The sequence below is a fragment of the Solanum verrucosum genome, unplaced genomic scaffold, assembly GCF_900185275.1.
Source record: "Solanum verrucosum unplaced genomic scaffold, falcon-dt-bn FXZP01000253.1, whole genome shotgun sequence".
NCBI lineage: Eukaryota > Viridiplantae > Streptophyta > Magnoliopsida > Solanales > Solanaceae > Solanum > Solanum verrucosum.
The window spans coordinates 2714715-2735184 of record NW_026019984.1 but is presented as its reverse complement, the minus strand read 5'-3'; the positions used below and the strand labels follow the sequence as shown (position 1 = coordinate 2735184).

Genomic DNA, 20470 nt, shown 5'->3' with positions numbered 1-20470 from the left:
CAACTCTTAATAATAATATTTTATACTATATAAATTTATATTACACAGCAAAAAATATCGATCTTTCACCTCTATGCACTTATTACCTAGACAAGTATGCCCATTTTATTGCCTCTCATTATCACGTGGAAATCTCACCAAGCCAATTTGGCAATATCTTGTGTATGAAAATTTTGGACCAAAAGTGGGGATAAAAATAGAGAAACTTTATGGGCTCTTTATTTTTTCCATCTTTCTGAAAAAGGTTAGTCCCCAGGTATGGCATTGAAATGGACAAGATTGAAATTAGCTATATAGATTTAATGGAGTTATAGATATGGAATGAAACAAAATTGAAATTATTAGTTATATAGATTTAATGAAGTTATTAATATGAATCGAAATAAAATTGAAATTATATATAGATTTAATGGAGTTGTTAATATGAATTGAGATAAATTAAATTGAAATTAGCTATATAGATTTAATGGAGCTGTCAATATATATGGATCAAAATAAAATTAAAATTAGCTATATAAATTTAATGAAGCTATCTATATGGATCAGGATAAAACTAATATAAATTTGATAGAGTTGTCAATATAAATCGGGATAAAATTGAAATTAGGAATATAGATTTAATGGAGTTGTCACTATGAACTGGAATAAAATTGAAATTTATAGATCTAATGGAGAACGAAACAAAACTGAAATTAGCTAAATGGAGTTGTCAATATGGATCGGAATAAAACTGAAATTAGCTATATAAATTTAATGGAGTTGTCAATATGCGTCGGAACAAAACTGAACTTAGCTATATAGATTTAATGGAGATGTCAATAAGGATTGGAATAAAATTGAAATCAGCTATATAAATTTAATGGATTTTTCAATATGGATGGAATAAAACTGAAATTAGCTATATAGATTTAATGGAGCTGTCCATAACAAAATTGAAATTAGCTATACAGATTTAATGGAGTTGTCAATATGGATCGGGATAAAATTGAAATTAGCAATACAGATTTAGTGGAGTTGTCAATATGAAATAATGGAATAAAACTGAAATTAGATTTAATGGAGTTGTCAATATTGATCGGGACAAAATTGAAATTAGTTATATAAATTTAATAGAGCTATCAATATGGATCGAGATAAAATTAAGATGAGTTACATAAATTTAATGAAATTGTCAATATGGATCGGGATAAAGCTAAAATTAGCTATATATATATTTAATGATGCTATCAATATGGATCTACTCAGCTTATTTTAACTAATTCACACAATATTTGGATTTGTTAGATCAAATGGATTGATCTAATTTTTTTAAAGAAAGATTTTAATTTTAAAATGCTAACATAAATATTTATAAGGTATTACTATTTGCTAATAAAGTCTCGATTTTAGCAACAAATAAAATTATCTTAGTTGTAATATTTATTAAGTTTGACTTTAAGTAAAAATTTAATTATATCACTTTAATTTAAAATTATTTTCATTTTATGCAAATATTGTAGGTAAGATTGTACAAGAAAATGATCTTGTTAGATGTAAAATTCTTGTAAAACTGACTTATTTTGAACATGATACCACTCGAATCAAATAGTAATTTTAATAAGCAAAATAAAACGGTTAATGAGTAGCAATACAATTAGCTAAATATAAATTTTAACTTAGTTTTGTTTCAATAGATCACAAAAAGATGCGACAATCTTCCATCCATTAAAATAATGGTTAGAGTAAACTTTTAGTATGGACTCCTCTTGTTATCTTTTTGTACTTTATTTCATTTTTATTATTTTTTTATTTATTCCACAGACCAGCCCAACCTATCTCACTCAAGCCTCACGAGCCAAGGGGCTTATCGATGTCGAGCTCAAATGCCTCAATATTAAATGGGCTACAAAAATCATAGCTCAATCATATCAAACCATAGGTTAAGTTGGGTCGTCTCAATGAACCTATCCATATTGACAGGTCTAAATTGCCTGTAAGTAATAAGAAGATTTTTCTAATTACATGTCGTTAGTTCGTTGCCAGAGAAGATTGGACATGCAATACATCAATAGACATTAAAACTTGACATTAACTAATCGACAAGTAAGCATTCCAATTTTGACACTTGAGAGTGCACATCTAGACACCTCAATTTTTAGTCTCAATTGACAACTTATAAATACTCCAGCTTGTTTCCACTTTATCTCGTGGATACTCAATACTAATCTTATGACAAATAAATTTCAGAGGTGCCTAGATGTTCATTTTATAAGTTGAAGTGTTCAACTAATACATTATAAACGAATTAAGGTTTTTAGATATGCACTCGCAAAATTAAAGTATTTTTTTTACTATTTAAGCATCTATTTAATACTCTTTTTGTCCAACAATAGTTGTCTATTATTGACTTGACACAAAGATTAAGAAGTAATATGATCGCAATGGCGGGGACACCTTATTCAGCGAAAAATTATATTATTTATACATGGTTACAATATTTTTTAGGTATATATAGTAGATGTCGAATCCTCTTTGGCTACTTCATGTGTCTATTTCTTTAGAATTTGAACTCCTTTATTGAAAATCGTGACTCTGCCATTGAATGATAGGGATAATTTTGCCAAACCACCTCTATTTAATATGATCTATCTAAATATTAAAAAAATAAATAGTATTTAATAGCAATTATAAAATAGACATAAAATGACTGCACAAATATATTGAATATTTCAAAATAGTATAATGAACAAATAAAGCATGATCGAGAGAGTAACAAATTATGTTATTTAGCTATAAAATTTGTATGTAGCTAAATTTTATTTAGATAGTGCACACTCACAAAGAAATAGGAATATATATACAGAGGAAAAAACAAGAAAATTAGGCAGAAAATGGAAATGAAGAGAATCCTAGATAGCACAGCCTCAATCATGGGAAAGATATGCACACATTACAAAAAACACATATACCCAAATGATGACCACCGGACTTGTATGCCAATTGGGATTTTCATATGGTTATAATAGACGCAACAAACTATAGGTTAAAAAAATAAATTATTATTAGTGAGTTTCATATTTAAATTATTGAATGTTCTTGTTAACTTTGGATTATAACTTTTTTTAGATAATTTTTTTTGCTGAATATGTAGTGAGATGATTGAAATAATTTGTTTGAAACGAAGAGAGATAAGATTAGAAACGAAGATATTCGAGACAAGATGATGGCTACCTTTGTGATGAACCAGATGAGGGATGCGAGACTAAGAAGTAGAGTGAACAAATAATGGGTGGAGCTGATTAATTAGACATGATCATGATACTAAATAAAAGGATATGAAGGTCGAGAATAATTAGAAGGATAAACTACTTTACTAGGCATATATTCATACTATATATGTTAATAATATCTATACTTTCAAATAATTACATATATTCTCACTACTTAAGAGTTTTATATCATTTTAAGTTAGGTATATTGGTATACACCTAAAAATTAGCCTAAATTAGGACAATTGAATATTTGAACAAATTATGTATCCCACAAGTAGAGCTGTCAAAAAGGGACGGCCCATCCCCACCGGGCCCAAGCCTCGAGGGCCAAGAAATTTGAAGTGCTAGGGGGGCCCAGCCCTTCATTCGGTAGGGTTTGTCACTCTCTTATCTCACTCTATATCATAAACCTACTATCCACGTTTATGAATTCACCCTAATCAACTCACCTTATATCATAAACCTACCATCCACGTTTATGAAACAAGAAGTGTATCTATTATAGAACTCTAATATGTATCTAATAAAATATACACATGTATCTAATTAAAAGTCCATATATATGATTAAGTGTATATGTATCTAAGTTAAGATGGTAGACTTTATGAGAAAAGATTTTTGATGCTCGAAATAAATGGAAAGAAATTCAAAAATTCAGGAGGAATGCGTGATTTGCTCCTAAATTGATGTGTTTCAGTTACATTTTCATATTTAGATACATGTAATTAGATGTATTTGCTTAACATGTATTCGAGATACATATATTGGGATAGGCCAGATACATGTATCAGTGGACCAATAAGTTGTATGAATTGTAATATCGAAAACTCACAGGAAAACAAGTAATTAGCCCCTAAACAAGTGAAATTTATGTAAGTTTCCTCAATTAGTGTTGTCTAGACTTTTCCTTATCAATATTGTTATTAATTACTCCCTTTGCCCCAATTTATGCTTCTCTTTTCGTTTTTCAAGAGTCAAACAGTTTAAGTTTGACCGAGAATTTGCGCATGCGATCTTCAAAAAAAATTGAAATGAAATTTATATATATAGAAACTATGTAAAAATATTGTAAGTCACAATAGTTGACAATTCAAAATATTTAAAAGATATATGAAAAATTTACCGTCAAAGATAGATTTGTTTGAATCTCGAAATCCGAAAAATGTCACATAATTGGAACGGAGGGAGTATTAATTACTTTCCTACCGTCTTATTCTTCAATTTTATTATTATTTGTTATTTTCTTTGCTTTGATTACAGTATTAGTATTTGTTATTTCTACCAAGTCTCTTTCATTTATTCCTAGTTACTGTATTCCCTTTTCATACTTAATTTTGATATCTTTTGTCTGAATAAAAAATTTATCAAAAACATTTTCTCTATCTTCATGAGTTATAAGACTGCATACACTATCTTTCTATATTCGATTTATAAAATTACACGGAATATGTCCACGTAGGGGGCACGGGGTTTAAGGAGAATGAGATAGTATGATGACAATTCTTGTTTTTATTCTCTTTGCAAACAAAATAGCAGAGATATTTTTTATTTTATCTTTTATTTTCTGAATTCAACAGAGGCCCCTAATGGTGCTCACTGCTCATCATCAGGGACTGAGATAAGGTATATGAACAGTGTTTTTATGAGGACCAAAAGGTTTTTTGGATACTAACGGTCGGAATTTATTTATTTTCTTCTGTTTATATAATTTAATAAGACACTGAAAAAATGGCATAAATTAAAGCACCATGTGCTAAAATTTAAGAAGTTGTTGGAACTAGAAATTGCTCCTACTCTGAAATTGTTAAATGAGCGGGTTGAGTTAAATTTGAGAAGCTAAGTTTTGGATTGGTACATTGAAATTTTGTGGGACTCTATAAAATGAGTTCAATTCGAGTTGGAACTCTATAAGGTGTGTTCAATCCCAATTAGGATTTTTGGAGGCTACTCAATCCTAAATCTTAGTTCATGCCTATATAAAGGGTACTAAATTCTCTTAAAAATTCCATAAAGAGATCAAAATCTCAAATATTCCACAAATTTATGGAATATTTATAAAGAGATGAAATCCAAATCATCTTAATTCGAGAAATATGTCACTAACGACCCTTGAATTATGAAAGATCAAATCTAAATTATCCTAGTTCGAGAAATACGCCTCTGAAGACCCTCGAATTATGAAAATCAAGTTCAAATCATCCAAGTTTGGGAAATACGCCACTAACGGCCTTCGAATTATGAAGATCAAGTCCAAATCATCCTAATTCGAGAAATACGCCTCTGAGGGTTCTCTAATTATGAAAATCAAGTCCAAATCATCCAAGTTCGGGAAATAGGTCACTAACGGCCCTCGAATCATGGATAAATCTTATGAGAAAAGAATCTAGGGAGGAACAGAATTGTACTCATAATCTTGATCAATAAAATATTCTTGTTTCTTCAGATTTTATTTATAGTTGATTTATTTTCCATATGTTTAAAATTTGTTGCAAATATTGACTTTTAAAAAATAATGATTGATATGATTATTTGATCATAAAATCCATACTCTCTGTGTCCAACAATACTTGTCCACAATTGATTTTGCGTACTTCTTAAGTGACTATAAATACAAGAATAGTTTTACTATATCACCCATTTGAATATAGTAATAAATACTATGTCTTGAAAAATGTAATAGGAAAATAGTATAATCAATGATAAGAGTAAATTAGGAACTAAGTGTAAAATTATCCATTGATTTCATAAAGTGGACAATTATTGTTGGACATCCCAAAATAGTATAGTGGACAACTATTGACGAACGAAGAGAGTATCAATTAATGTGTAGTCTAAGGTATTGAAAAATAGGTAAATAATGTTGAAGGTAAATATGAAAAATGCCAAGTAAAAATGAATATTTATTTTTAGTATGGTAAACAAGTAAAAGTGAAATGAGGGAGTAAATAAGTTGGTCATTAAATCGTCTAGGAATTAATTAGACTAAATCAAAATGGGTTAAATAATGAGGTTATAGTTCAACCCGCCCAACTCTTAATTGTGCTTTAACGTTAAACTAAATTATTAGGTATGATGGTTTAGTGTTAGACAAAATACGCATTAAACTTTTAATTGCTTGCCTAAATTGGTATGATGTTTTAACATTAGATCCAATTAATTGGTTGTTGTGATATTCAATTGCTTGAATTATGCGTTTCTAGTTTGTTTTTTTTTAATGTAAGAAGGGTGTAGTAATTTGAATTACTTTTAGAATTATGCTATATCTAAATATGAAGAAACAGTATAAAATTAACATTAAACACGAGTAATCAGATGGCAGAGTGATTAACAAACTATTAATTATTATAAATTTGTGGATATTCACTAGCAAAAAGATTTGAACATTTTTAATTAATTGAAGGTTAATAACGCTTTGTCAAGATCAAAATTAATATTATCAATAATTAAGAGAGAAAAATGCTATTAACCATGATTTCTTTATTACTTAATAAAATATTTTCCATTTATTATCTTTATATATAACATATCACACAAATAAAAGTTTATAAATATTTTTATAAAAAAATTCATCAATCAATTTCAGCTATACATTCAACAAATATTGGCTTAACCGATAAATGAATAAGTCATTAACTCTTTCAAACTTAAATGAATTATGCTTGTCACATTTTCATGATTAATTTTGTCACTCCTATCTATATCTTTAGATTTTTTTTCTTTTTTTCTTTTTTTCTTTTTTATTTTAGTATTATAATAATAGAGCTTTGGATTCTCAATTCTCTAAGCCTACAAAGGCAAATATTGAATCCCTTGTTTCTTCAAAAAAAAACAAAATGAGGTTTGGTGTGATAACTTTATATGGTGTTTCCCTTTAATAGCGTATTCCGTTGTACTAAATTTCTCTTTTTTTTCACATTAGAAATGAAATTATTGATAAAGTATTTGTGACTATTTTAAAAAGTTTTTTTTGCTTAAAATTAAAGAACTAGATGTTAAATTTGAGGGCAAAAGAGTAAATTTGTCATTCAACTACGAGAAATAGAATAGTGTTATCCTCGATCAATTGTTGAGATCAGATATATCCTCGCTGTTATTAAAATATGTAAATTTTATCTTTATTTTCAAATGATAAAAGCTTAGCATATGATGATATCACATATCTAATAGTTAAGGATAGTTAGGGTCGAATATATCCTTTGTTATTAATATAGGCTAAATTTGCCCTTTGACAAATGAAAGTTTAGCACCTGATCATTCCATATGTTCTACCGTTAATGATTAAGTTTTTAAACGAAGATCGAATTTAAACTTTCCTCATAGACTGAGCACAATTTTGACCCTTCTCCCTAATTTTGAGCTTTTAATTGTTTTGTGTTTTTATTTTCTCTCTTTCTGTTGTTATATCTATCACCAATCACCTTTTCTTCCTCATTTCTCCTTGTCTTCCCATCATCATTACACCCGTCGCATAGAATATTATGTTAATACAGATCAATGTATAGATACTAAAGGTTAAAGGACGAATAAATTTGCTCAATAATTAATGGACATATACATTCATCTAGACGCAATAACATAATTTTTTAATATTCTACATAGTACTAAATTTAAACTCTCTAAGGAGAAAGGAGAATAAATTTGCTCATTAATGTGTCCCTATGATATTCATCTTGCCCTCATTAAAATTTTCAATTATTCTACTTTGTCATATAGTTTTTAATTTCTCTCTATTTATTGCATTACTTCAGCTTCAAAAGTATCACATTAACCCCTTAGCTTTATCCTTGTTCACTTGGAGTCTGTACACGTCACTATGTATGCCACATAAGAATTAAAGTTTTATACTCATACGTTAACTAGAAGATTATATATTGTTTGGTAAATGTTTTTGTATGTCAAATTATAGTGATCCCAATTTTCGAAAAAATGCATATTGACCTCTTGAGATCGACTTTTTTAATATATATGCAAAAATTGATCTTTGGAGATTATTTTTTTGGGGGGGCCAAAATCATAATCTTAAACCAACAAGCAACAAAAAGATTTACTTTTTTAAAATAATAATAATAATAAAGCACCCTAAAAAAATGATCTTTTTTTATTAATTAAGACATTTTGACCATCGATTTAAGGTCAATTGAAAAGATCGACCCTTGAGATTAATTTTTTTGAATAAATTTTTGACATTTCTTTAATAGTGGAGATTAGTAGAAAATGTTATACATATTCATCCTAAGTTGTATAAGTCTCATAAATTACTCGATCAATTATCTAAAACTTTTGAGTCGACGCACAAATTATTTTTAAAAAATCACAATGATTCCAAAAAAAAAAAATTTAAAAAATCCACGTGATTATGGTTGATCCAAAAATATGTACATATAAAACAAATTTAAGTATGAAAAAAAAAAAAAAGTGTTTTGTTGTGCATCACCATTGTTGACCTACCTCTTTTTTTTTATATCAAGTTAAAAATAAATAAATGGTTTCCAATTGATAAGAAAAGTAGTGTCACTTTTAGAACGTCACCATTTTCCAAAATTTTCCTATATTCCGACATAATATATAGTCATCCTTTAAAAGAAGAAAAAAGACAGAATCATATTGTTTCAAGATTAAATTATAATAAGGAAACACTACAAATGTATATTTCGATCAACTAGTTTATTAACGGGATTAAAGTATCAATATATTTATTGTGTAATAAATACGTATATTATATGAATAGTAAAGTATATACAAAGACAGACCCATAATTTGAAGACGGCAAAAGCACCTTCAAGATCATACAGCACATTAGTCAGAAGCAATGTCACACAACATAGACTAATCAAAAAAATATTTCAAAGTTAATCGGTACACGCACACCTCATTCTTTCACGTGGATCCATCTATGAGTATATGTATAATATGATATAAGTATAGGATACGAGTATATGTATAATATGATATAAGTATAAACTATCAATACATTTTGTATATATTTTATAAATTAAATGGTTCGTTCTCATAATTATTTCATTATTAAATAATTCATTGGGTATTAACACCCTTTAGTTTATTGTGTTCATTGTTAGATTACGTGTTTGTGTTTACTTTGTATTGCTTTCATTTTCGTCCTTTTCATGCTATTGAAGTATAAAAAGACAATTTACCTAAAAAGAGAAGAAAAAAAGGAGACTATGGACACAAGAGTCGATGTTATGGATGGTGCAAATTAAGTCTAATTGATGTGTTAAAAGCAAATAAAATGTACTTTATCTTGACGAGAGGGAGTTGCTCGGATGGTAAGCACCCCTCACTTCCAACCCAAAGGTTGCGAGTTCGAGTCACCAAGGGAGCAAAAGGGGTGGGAGCTCCTAGGGGAGGGTAAAAAAAAAAGAAAAAAATGTACTTTATCTAATGATTTAAATATTTAGATGAAACGATCATGCATTTCAATAAAATATTGAAATAAACGTTCCTCATCAGTAATATCATCATGACTCTCGAAGTCATAAATGGTAGCAATACCAAACCAAATATGAAGAGTAGTGGGGGAGATTTATCTTGAGTTCAAGTTTCACCGGCACTTAAACTGACTAAATTTTAAATAATTTTTAAAATCTGATTATATTTTAAATGAGAATGCTGCAAGCGGCAAAGTGATGTTATTTCTGAAATAAATCCAAAGGCCTAAGCCTCACATCCCCGGCCCAAGGCCCATTTTTAATTTAATTTCTTTTTACCACGCCCCTTCCAAGGGAAAATGTTCAAACCGAAGTCGAAGAATCGAACGTCCACCCCACACTTCTACAATATATCTAATAGTTTTTGGATGACATAATACACAATGTTTTATTTAATTTAGTTTCAACTGATATTTTTGTTTACACAAGTAAACACTTAAACTTGTATAAAGTTGAATAAATAAATACACGCATCATATGTGACAATTCTTGTGAAATACACTCAAACTGATCTATATTATGTTACGGAAGATATGTGTTGTGTTTACTTGTTTAATTTATACATATTCAAGTGCTTACTTGTTCATGCTCAAAATTAAAGGACATAAATATCAATGAAGTCAAGTTAAAAATGATGCTTATATATCGTTGTTGAATTATTAGAATGTGTGGATGTTATTACTCGCTACTCACTAGAAATTTCGTTAAAATTTTGTAATAAAAAAAGTCTCTCAAACTTATTAGTATCGAGATTAGAAAGGAGAATTGGTTAGATAGAGCCTTATGCTAATCATAAGCAGGGGTGTAGGCACATGTATGTCAGGGGTCCAATTGGACACCCTTCGTCGGGAAAAAATATCGCATATACAAGTAAAATGATACACGAAGTGATTAAATAACATATTTTGAACACTCTTGATATAACAGTGGTTTAAGATGTCTTGAATGTCTGTTTAGACATCTTTAATGAATTAGTGCTTGCGTGTTCAAATTTCAGTAGCAACAACTTTTTAGCTTTTGTTGTTTAATTTTCTTTTCTCCTTTTTAGAAAGAGCTTTTGTTGTTCTAAAAAATTTTAGAAACATCTTTTGTTGTTTAATTTTTCTTCTCCTTTTTAGAAAGAGCTTTTGTTATTTAATTTTTGGATTCTTTTCGTGAAATTCCTGACTCTGCCATTAATCATAAGTCTATTACTTATATAGTCACTTAATTATTCAAAAATATTAAATAAGTCATGTTTTCATTTGTAACAAATTGTCGGTACTTGAATACCTTAACGGTGTGAAAGACGCGCTTGGGAGTGAGAGTGGATAAGAACGGCTTACTTGCTGTGCAGTACAATTATTTTTGTGCATGTTTTGGCATAATGCGTGTCGGTGCTTCTCTAGCAAAAAGTGTTAACTCTTCCGTTCACTTTTATTTGTTACATTACGTTTTTCAAAATTCAATTTAACTAAATTTTAAAATTAAATTAGATTATATTAATCTAATATTTTAAACAAAAAATTTAGATATTAAAAAATTATATGAAAATTACTAAAAATTGCAATTTTTGTATTTCAATATAATAAAAAAATACATCGTAAAATATTTGTCAATTTTTTTATAGTGGACGGAGGTATAATTTTATCAACAAAGACCAATTTATCAATACTATTTATTTTGATTTGATGTCCGGTTTTTATTTTAAAATTCGATTGAATTTAATTTACGTTGAAAATATTTATATCAAATTAAAAAGTTTTTTAATAAAGATAATTATATATTGGGAAAAAAAAAATCCATTCTCATACATTATATTTTGAGATAATTAGAGTCTTTCACTCTTTTAATTTATTTTATATGATACTTTCTCGTTAATATATGTTTGATTGGATATAAATTAAAGTATCTTAAACGTTTTTATAGATATTATATAGTTATAGATCATCTAATTTATATATATAAAAATAAATTATTATTAAATATATATAAAAAATAACTTTAATAACCTCGTATTTAGAATGAATTTGAAAATTACTAGCCTATTTTCATCCATCTAGCAGTTTGAATCGAGCTTATTACCTTTTGACATCTCTAGATAAAATATTTAAAAATGACAATGATTGAACTTCAAAAATTTAAAGATCAAACAACGACCGGAGAACTATTATTAGAGAGACTTAAAATATATTTTAGAGAGAAGTATTGAAAATATTTGTAAATTATTAGTTTCATTTTCGGATTGTTGACAGTCTTACAAATATTTTTTTAATTAATTAAATAAATTTAGATATATCCTCGATCTGCAGATATAACAAGTAATCTCAAACTCTTATAGGATTATAAGACTCTTGATAAAAGATCGAGAACAATGTTGAAAACACCCTTAAATTTAACGAAAAATTAGATGTGTATTTTCTTCATGTTACAAGATTAGAGATGTATTTAAGTTTAATTAATCAAATAAAAAAATATTTTAAAGGTTATTAATAATTGAGGAATAAAACTAATCAAAAATATTTAATAGACTATAAAATATTATATTATAAAAAAGGCAATAGTTTCTCAAATCAAGACTTATAAAGAATATCTATATGTGCGTGCATAAAAGAATATCAACTCCTTTGTTGATAGCTACGGCCTACCGGTCGTTTGGTATGCAGGATAAATGATGTATTTCAGAATTAAATTTGAAATAAAATTTATAATATATTTGATTGTCAGATATTTCATTTTAGTCCATCCAACTTATAATTATTTTATCTATTTCTCAGATTAAATAAATCAATTTAGACATTATGATTTCAATATAATTTAAATTTGTGCATCGAACAATCCAATATTGATGAAGACGACAACCTTTTCTCTCTCTTTTTTCGGATCTACTAGTCTGTTTAAAAAATAATGTAATTTTTTTTTTATAATACTTTAATTTTAATTTTACACATAACATGTTTAATACCATAAAATTAATATAATGATATTTTATTTTTACTGTTTTAAAATTAGTATCAAATCAAAGCATGACACCATATTAAAAATAAAAGAAGTATTAACCTTATATAACGTGTAACATGAATTGCCAGCACTTTAGAAAGTGATAGATAAATACTGCTTAACAGAAAATATTTATTGTTGCAAGTAGCAAACACTATAATAATGTTGCCAAGGATAATTTTGTCGTTATTAGAAAATAATAATGCTAATTGCTAACGAACAATATGATTTGATTTATTTATCGCTTTTTAGTGAGTAAGGTATATGATAAAAATCTAGTTAAATGATATCGATGACTTAAATGGATGTCAATTGAGAGAGAAAAAGAAACAGTGATAGCAAAATGATTTATCTTTAAAAAATAAATAAATTATACTTGCTTGTTTAACACATTTTCTACCTCTCTTTTCTATGTAATTTTTTTTTTTTTTTTTTTTTTTAATGTAATTTTCTTATAAATTCTAATATCCACTTTAACGAGGATTTTTATGCCACAATCAAGCATGATTTTCAGTATAGTTTCATGACCTTATTCTCAATTATATGAACAATTGAAGTTTGAATACATATTTTAAACTTAAAGAATACAAAAAAAATGAAATTTAAACTATGATATTCAAATCAAGGACACAATTTGAACTGCAAAACCAAACTTTAGATTTTAGAATAATATATCTTTAAATAATTTTTAAGCATGGGCTAAGATTTAAACACACATCTTAAAAGTGGTTATTGGGTCCAACAAATAATATCGTATAATTTTATAAGTGAAACTGATGATAATGATTTACACATTTTATATAAATTTACACATGAATATTAAATAATTTATAGCATTGGCTGAGATTTAAACACACATCTTAAAAGATACTACTGAATTCAACAAATAACATCTTCAGTATAATTTTTATAAGTGAAACTGATGAAAATGTTTAACACATTTTATCTCTATTTGCACGGGTGAGCCAAAAATAAAATAATAATGCATTTAATATAGTTTCACAAGTAAAATTATTTGAAAATGATAAATTGTACACAAATCGGATAATAAGGTAACTTTACATACTACTCATAAATTAGAAATAATGATAACTAACATGAAAAGAACTATACAAGTCCAACACAAAGAGAAATTAAGAGGATTATGGTTCTTACTTGGTTTTGACGTTCTTTATAATGTGAAGTTGTAAATCCTTATTCATCTGCTCGAGTTGTAGTAGGAAGATACTTTCTCTCTTCGAGTATTATGATTAGGTATATAATAACACTTATTGAGTCTATCAAGCTATCGAATTTTCGCAGTACACCTTCACGCAGGTCAATGCCAACTCAAAGTCATTGTTGAGTGTGAATTGAAGTCTAAATGACAAAGGCAGTAACCAACAAGATATTGAGATTAATATTTAATATTTATGTAGGGATAAAATAGTGAGTTTCTACCGTCTTAATGTGTTATCAGTTTACCTAATAATCTAATATTAAAAAAAAAATCAATTCGATAATTTGATAAATTTTTTTAAAATAAAATCACTAAAACCCCATTAATTCAATAACCGATAACAATAAATCAATAACATTTTTTCGATTCAATTTATTGATCGGTTCAATTTTTTGCACCCGAAAAAGCGTAAAGAGAATACTATCTTCAAAATAATTATCGAGTGCCAATAAATAATAACATCTTCAATATAATTTTACAAGTAAGTCGGATAAAAATGATCTACTTAGATCTTATCTTTATTTGAGTGGAATAGCTAGAAATAAAACGACAACATACCAATATAATTCTACAAATAAATTTTTTGAAAAATAGTAAGTCGTAAATCTTATCCATTTCTTTCTCAAATAGGGAAGTTATTTTTCTACCCAAAATTACCAACTAATGCCATTCCCAATAAATTTTTGACATAACCCAATTTTGTAGCGCGTATTATTAAGTGTGATACTCGCGAGTGTAGAAAGAATACTGCTTAAAAAAAATATAAATTCAGTCGGGGCCATAGCCACAGACTCTAAAAAGCTCTCCTCCCTCCTTTTTCTTGCTTTAAATATATTCACCGTCAAAAACCTATACATACATATCGATTCACTTCAATATAGAGAGAGAAATTTAAAAAATATCTTCAAAAAATTGCAGTGAGAGAGGATTAGCAGTAATCGGAAATGGCAGGAAGAGTAGATCTGGACGGTAATCCCATAAAACAGATTACGATATGCATGATTGGTGCCGGTGGATTCATTGGTTCTCATTTATGTGAGAAGCTTTTGTCGGAGACTCCTCATAAGGTGCTCGCCGTCGATGTTTACAGTGATAAGATTAAGCATTTGCTTGAACCGGCGACGGTTACTTGGGCTGATCGAATTCAGTTTCATCGAATCAATATTAAGAATGATTCTCGCCTTGAAGGTCTCATCAAAATGGCAGATCTGGTAATTCTAAGCTATTTTATTTCTTCCATCGTGAATGTATGTGTTCATGATGCAAATAATTGAATGTTCATGTGGTGAATTTTGTGTTTTTTTTTTTTTTTTTGAGGATTTTAGTTGTTTTTAGCTTGGTGTTTGAATTATTTGATCTGGTGGCGGAGTCGAAATATGAAGCAGCAAACACACGTAGAAGCTAAATAGGTTCAACATTTATTATATATAACAGTATAATTTTAAGTTCCATGTTTGAGATTGAGCATAAGGTACTCGCTGTCGATGTTTATAGTGATAAAATTAAGCATTAGTGTGAACCGGCGATGCTTAATTGGGCGGATCGTATTCAGTTTCATTGAGTCAATATTAAGAATGATTCTCGCCTTGATAGCCTCGTCATGGCAGATCTGGTGATTTTAAGCTCTCTCCATTTTTGTATTCTTCTTATACAGTGTCTGCGCGTGGTGAGTTTTGCGTCACTCTTAACTTAAGGAAGTTCATTATGCACATAATTGGATTTTATGAGTAATTTCTAGCTAAGTGTTTTGATGATTTAATCTGATATCTTCTCTTTTAGCTATTGCGACATTATGAAAAGCTTTAATTTATTGTTAATATGTTCCTGGAATTTCAAAATTTAATATGTATTTATTGGGATCTGTTTGGGGAACCTAACATCCTGTCTATGACAAGGCTCATGAGGGGCTGGGGTAGCCCTAGTTAAAGTCATGATCTATCATGGCGCTTGCCTGATGTTATTAGTTAATAAATAAAGTTGCGCTCTTGCTATTAGCTATAGCTTTTGACATGATAGTGAGCTCTTGTGACAAGTATTGGATCTGAGTTTGCTTATTTGGTATGGTATTGTAGAGAGGATATCCAGACGTTTCTAACGCACAACAGTTTCCTTTTTTATGTATCTAATGCATTTTTAATTAATATTTAGGATTATTAACTTAACTTTGCCCTATTTTCTGTGGGTATTGGTTAATTTATGCATCTGTACATTTTCTGATGGCTTTTTCCTGGATTTTTAATGTTGATCCTGTGCAAGTCATTGACAATTTCTGACTTTTTTGTTTTTTCTTGTGATGTAGACCATAAATCTTGCTGCGATCTGTACTCCAGCAGATTATAACACTCGTCCACTTGATACAATTTACAGCAATTTCATTGATGCTCTACCAGTGGTATGCATTTTGGATTTTTAATTTCATTGATAGATGAAATTGCCAGTAGATTTTGTGGTTGCCACTTGTAGGAAAGATTTCACCTTTTTTCAGCTGAAGTTGAGATGTGAAGTTGATTTGAATTGATTAATGCAGGTCAAGTACTGCTCAGAAAATGGAAAGCGTCTCATTCACTTCTCAACTTGTGAAGTTTACGGGAAAACCATAGGTGCCTTTTTACCCGAAGACAGCCCACTGCGGCAGGTAAAACCTCGCTTTCCTTGTGTTATATTTTCAGTTTAATACAAAACTAATGCTGAACTTTGATCTGTTATTTTCTCTGTGTTTCGTGTGTCGTATCATGAAAGTTCTTGTTATTTCATTTAAATATCCAAAAAAGCTCTTGTAATTTCCTAAACAATATCAACCTTTCGTGTACTCTCAATTTGGTCTTAGTATTGCGATTAATACTGTCTGATACAACTAAACTTGAGTTTTTAGATTTTTAAAGTTCTGGATGAAGTCTCTTTCCTCAGCTTGCTTGTTTTACTTGTCATTTGCTCTCATAGTAGACATGTATCAATTTAGATAGAAACCTGTGGATATCTAAAAGTATTCTCAATATATCCTTGGGTTTTCTTATGACTCCATCTTCCTCTCTACTCCTGTGGGTACTTGAGTTGGAGTCTAGTCTAACCGAGATGAAGCTAACCTACTTTATCAGTTTATCCAGTTTAGCAAGTCTTACTTTCTGTAATAGGCTCGTCTTGGGCTAGAGTGCTGTTGTCAGTCTATTTATTTAGTTTGTTGTCATACCATGGTTGCAATGTTGAACATATTGATATGTTTTTGAAATAAGTTATTTCCATTTAATGTGTTTTTTTTTGACAAAGCATTTCCATTTAATGTGTTTGTTCAATTGTAAAGCTTATAGAGGCATAAGGGAATTATTCATGTTCTTTTGACTTATGAAGAATTTATAAATATTCAGTTAACAGAAGAGGCATTTATTTGTATCTAGTTTAAAAAGTTCATTTTTTATCAGTTAGAGAAGAAAAATGAATTATGTTTATACTTAATAGGAATGTTGATTTTGCTATGGTCAAATGCTGAATCTCTTAACTGAGGTTGGTGTTACTTAGAATTCTGAGCACCTAATTTCAACTACAGGAGGACCTTCTGTGCAAGAATTTGTTATCTTCTTGTTGACAATTTCTAAAGCATTTTTCTTTTTGGTTCCATTGGTACAACTCTGAGCATAGTACTTAACCGAAAAAGGTTGATCTCACAAAATTTAACCATTGTACAACGATAGATGTTCTATTCTTGCCTTGTTGCTAGCATTTAAGTGGTAAACTTCCCTCTTACAGCAGTACACCGTGAATAGCTTGATTCCATAGGTTTAAGATGCCTGTAATGTAAGGTTGTGGACTTGTGGTTCACTTTAGGTTTTGGTGCTCTGTACATTCTTTCCTAGCTTCCTCCCTACACTACGTCCACAAACCAAAAACGAGAGAGGATAAAATGGGAGAAACAAGATCTCTCAGTTTCTCCAAATTCCAGGGCAAGCAGTCATGAGATTTCTCTATATGTACAATGTGTGTGCTGATGTCATGTTGATTACTGAAAAGTTGGTCATTGATACATATTTGCTGTGGTCGTTGATAAGTTGGTGCATAGTGAGCCATATTAGCAATTTCATCTCCATTCAAAAGTAGGACAGTGTTGATTACTTGTAAATGGTATGCTTTGAAGTTGAACGGGCTACTGCGTAATTTCAATTGTAATCAGGAGTCTGAATCGAGAAATCAATGAGAGTTTTGTTTAGTCCACACTATGTTTAGCTGTTGTTGTGGATTCATGGAGAATGTTGTTATTACCGTTTACTTTACATTGTTTGCCTTTGGAAATATTTTAACTCTTGACGTTTTTACTAGGATCCTGCTTATTATGTGCTTAAGGAAGACACCTCCCCTTGCATCTTTGGACCAATTGAGAAGCAGCGGTGGTCCTATGCGTGTGCAAAACAATTGATTGAGAGGCTGGTCTATGGTAATTATATTTATCTGTCTGTTTCATAGTTGAATCTCTTACCATATAGCTTACGTGTCACGTGTTATATTTACAGCTGAGGGTGCGGAGAATGGCTTAGAGTTCACTATTGTAAGGCCATTTAACTGGATTGGTCCTAGGATGGATTTCATTCCTGGCATCGATGGTCCTAGTGAAGGTGTTCCAAGAGTATTAGCTTGCTTTAGTAATGTATGTGTACTTTTCTCTTTGGTTGACCTTTTAGTAATGTATGTGTACTTTTCTCTTTGGTTGACCTTAAAACCTGTATCAGATGCTCACTTGTCAGTCTCATGTTTTAATCTTCTAATGTTCCCTCTTCTCAGAACCTTTTAAGACGTGAACCTTTGAAACTTGTGGATGGGGGAGAATCACAAAGGACGTTCATATACATCAAAGATGCTATTGAAGCTGTTCTTCTAATGATCGTGAGTTTTGACCTCCTTATCCCTCTACGTTTGTTTCCAGAAATGCATTAGGATCTATGTTGATTCAAGTAAATACAATGCAGGAAAATCCTGCCAGAGCCAATGGCCATATCTTTAATGTTGGTAACCCTAACAATGAAGTTACTGTCAGGCAGCTGGCTGAAATGATGACTAAGGTGAAATAATTATTCAATTTGTCTTTCTCCTGCACCTACTCCTTTGTCCTAAATTTCATGCGCATGTTGTCGACACTGTTTTTTTCTCAACTCCTTTGGATAATAACAGGTGTACTCAAAGGTGAGTGGAGAGTCTTCTATTGAAACACCCACCATTGATGTAAGTTCTAAAGAATTTTATGGTGAGGGGTATGATGACAGTGACAAGAGGATTCCGGACATGACCATAATCAACAGGCAGCTTGGTATTGACCTGTTTCTTTGTCGATTGACTATTTTAATACCTTCAAAAGTTGAGAATAATCTGACTGTTAAACTGTGTGATGACCAGGTTGGAACCCAAAGACTTCCCTATGGGACTTGCTAGAATCCACACTCACATACCAACACAGGACCTACGCCGAGGCTGTCAAGCAGGCCATGTCTAAAACAACAGCAAATTGATTGTTCGCTGCTTGTTGGCAGGTCTTTCAATATCTTGTTACGATTCTCCCGAGTAAAAATCTACAGTCCATCACTCATACACGTAATTTTACGTCCCTTCTGTAATCAATCATGTATTCTATTTTGTGACAGCATATTTATTAAGAAATTTGTGTCATAGGCTGGGTGTATTATGTCACTAGAGCTTCAAAATAGTTATTGAGGTATTAGATAAAGGAAAAGCTGTCCTGTTCTTATAAGATTTGTTGTCATTCATCTATTCATTCCTGTGTATGGAAACATCTTGTATCATTTTGATCGACCTGTTGATGGAGCTATAAATTTTCCTATTTATTCATGTGATTGTCCATTCTTTTACTTGTACTGAATTTTGTCATTTATGTTGGATTTCAAATTTTTAAAGATTGTGTATGAGTTTCTCCTACTTGACGTGATTAATACTACAGAAGTTTAACCTGATCCCTGCATTATGTTATAATGCTCCTAAAATAGCGAGTACATTAACTACAAAGAAGAGTTGCATGATTGCATCACAAGTTTGAAACTTTGATAACATAGCAATAATGTCATATACCAACCAGAGTTGTGATAGAGTGGTAAGTAGTCTTTTATTGTTAATCAGAGGCTTTGGGTTCGATGAAGTTGCCTTTGTTTGACGTCTTGGGTTTGAATCTTCCTGGTATGAAGTTGCCTTTGTCAGATCTTGGGTTTGAGTCTTTCGGGATATAGAGTTGCCTTTTTTAGAGAGTGTTTTACTGAAATATTTTTTGTGCAAATTCAAATTTAATCGGGCTCAATGTGGAAACAAGACAACAGATGGAAAAAACAAAAAAAGAAGAAGCAATAAGGTAATAGCACATTTAAGTTTATGGGTTGGTAGAGCCCATTACCAAAATATCTTAATCATTTTTGGAACTATTTAATTCCAAAGAATATAAATTCATACTAAAATTTTGAAATAATTTAATCCACAAATCAAACAACCCCTTTATAGAACTATAATTATTTGGAGAGCATTTATGTATAATAACATGTAATCAAAAAGGGAATTTTAGAGAGATTATGTTACATAATTTCAACTTT

The 20470-nt window shown here is 29.7% G+C and overlaps 1 protein-coding gene across 1 annotated transcript; it reads left to right on the top strand.

Moving 5' to 3' along the window:
• Window positions 1–14722: 14722 nt before the first annotated feature.
• LOC125818142 (UDP-D-apiose/UDP-D-xylose synthase 2) lies at window positions 14723–19724 on the top strand. The gene is made up of 9 exons (XM_049497674.1): window positions 14723–15109; window positions 16198–16290; window positions 16426–16533; window positions 18207–18321; window positions 18398–18531; window positions 18666–18767; window positions 18851–18943; window positions 19053–19188; window positions 19275–19724. The coding sequence occupies exons 1-9, from the start codon at window positions 14843–14845 to the stop codon at window positions 19385–19387; spliced, it is 1161 nt and encodes a 386-aa protein (XP_049353631.1). The 5' UTR covers window positions 14723–14842; the 3' UTR covers window positions 19388–19724.
• The last annotated feature ends 746 nt before the right edge of the window (window positions 19725–20470 follow it).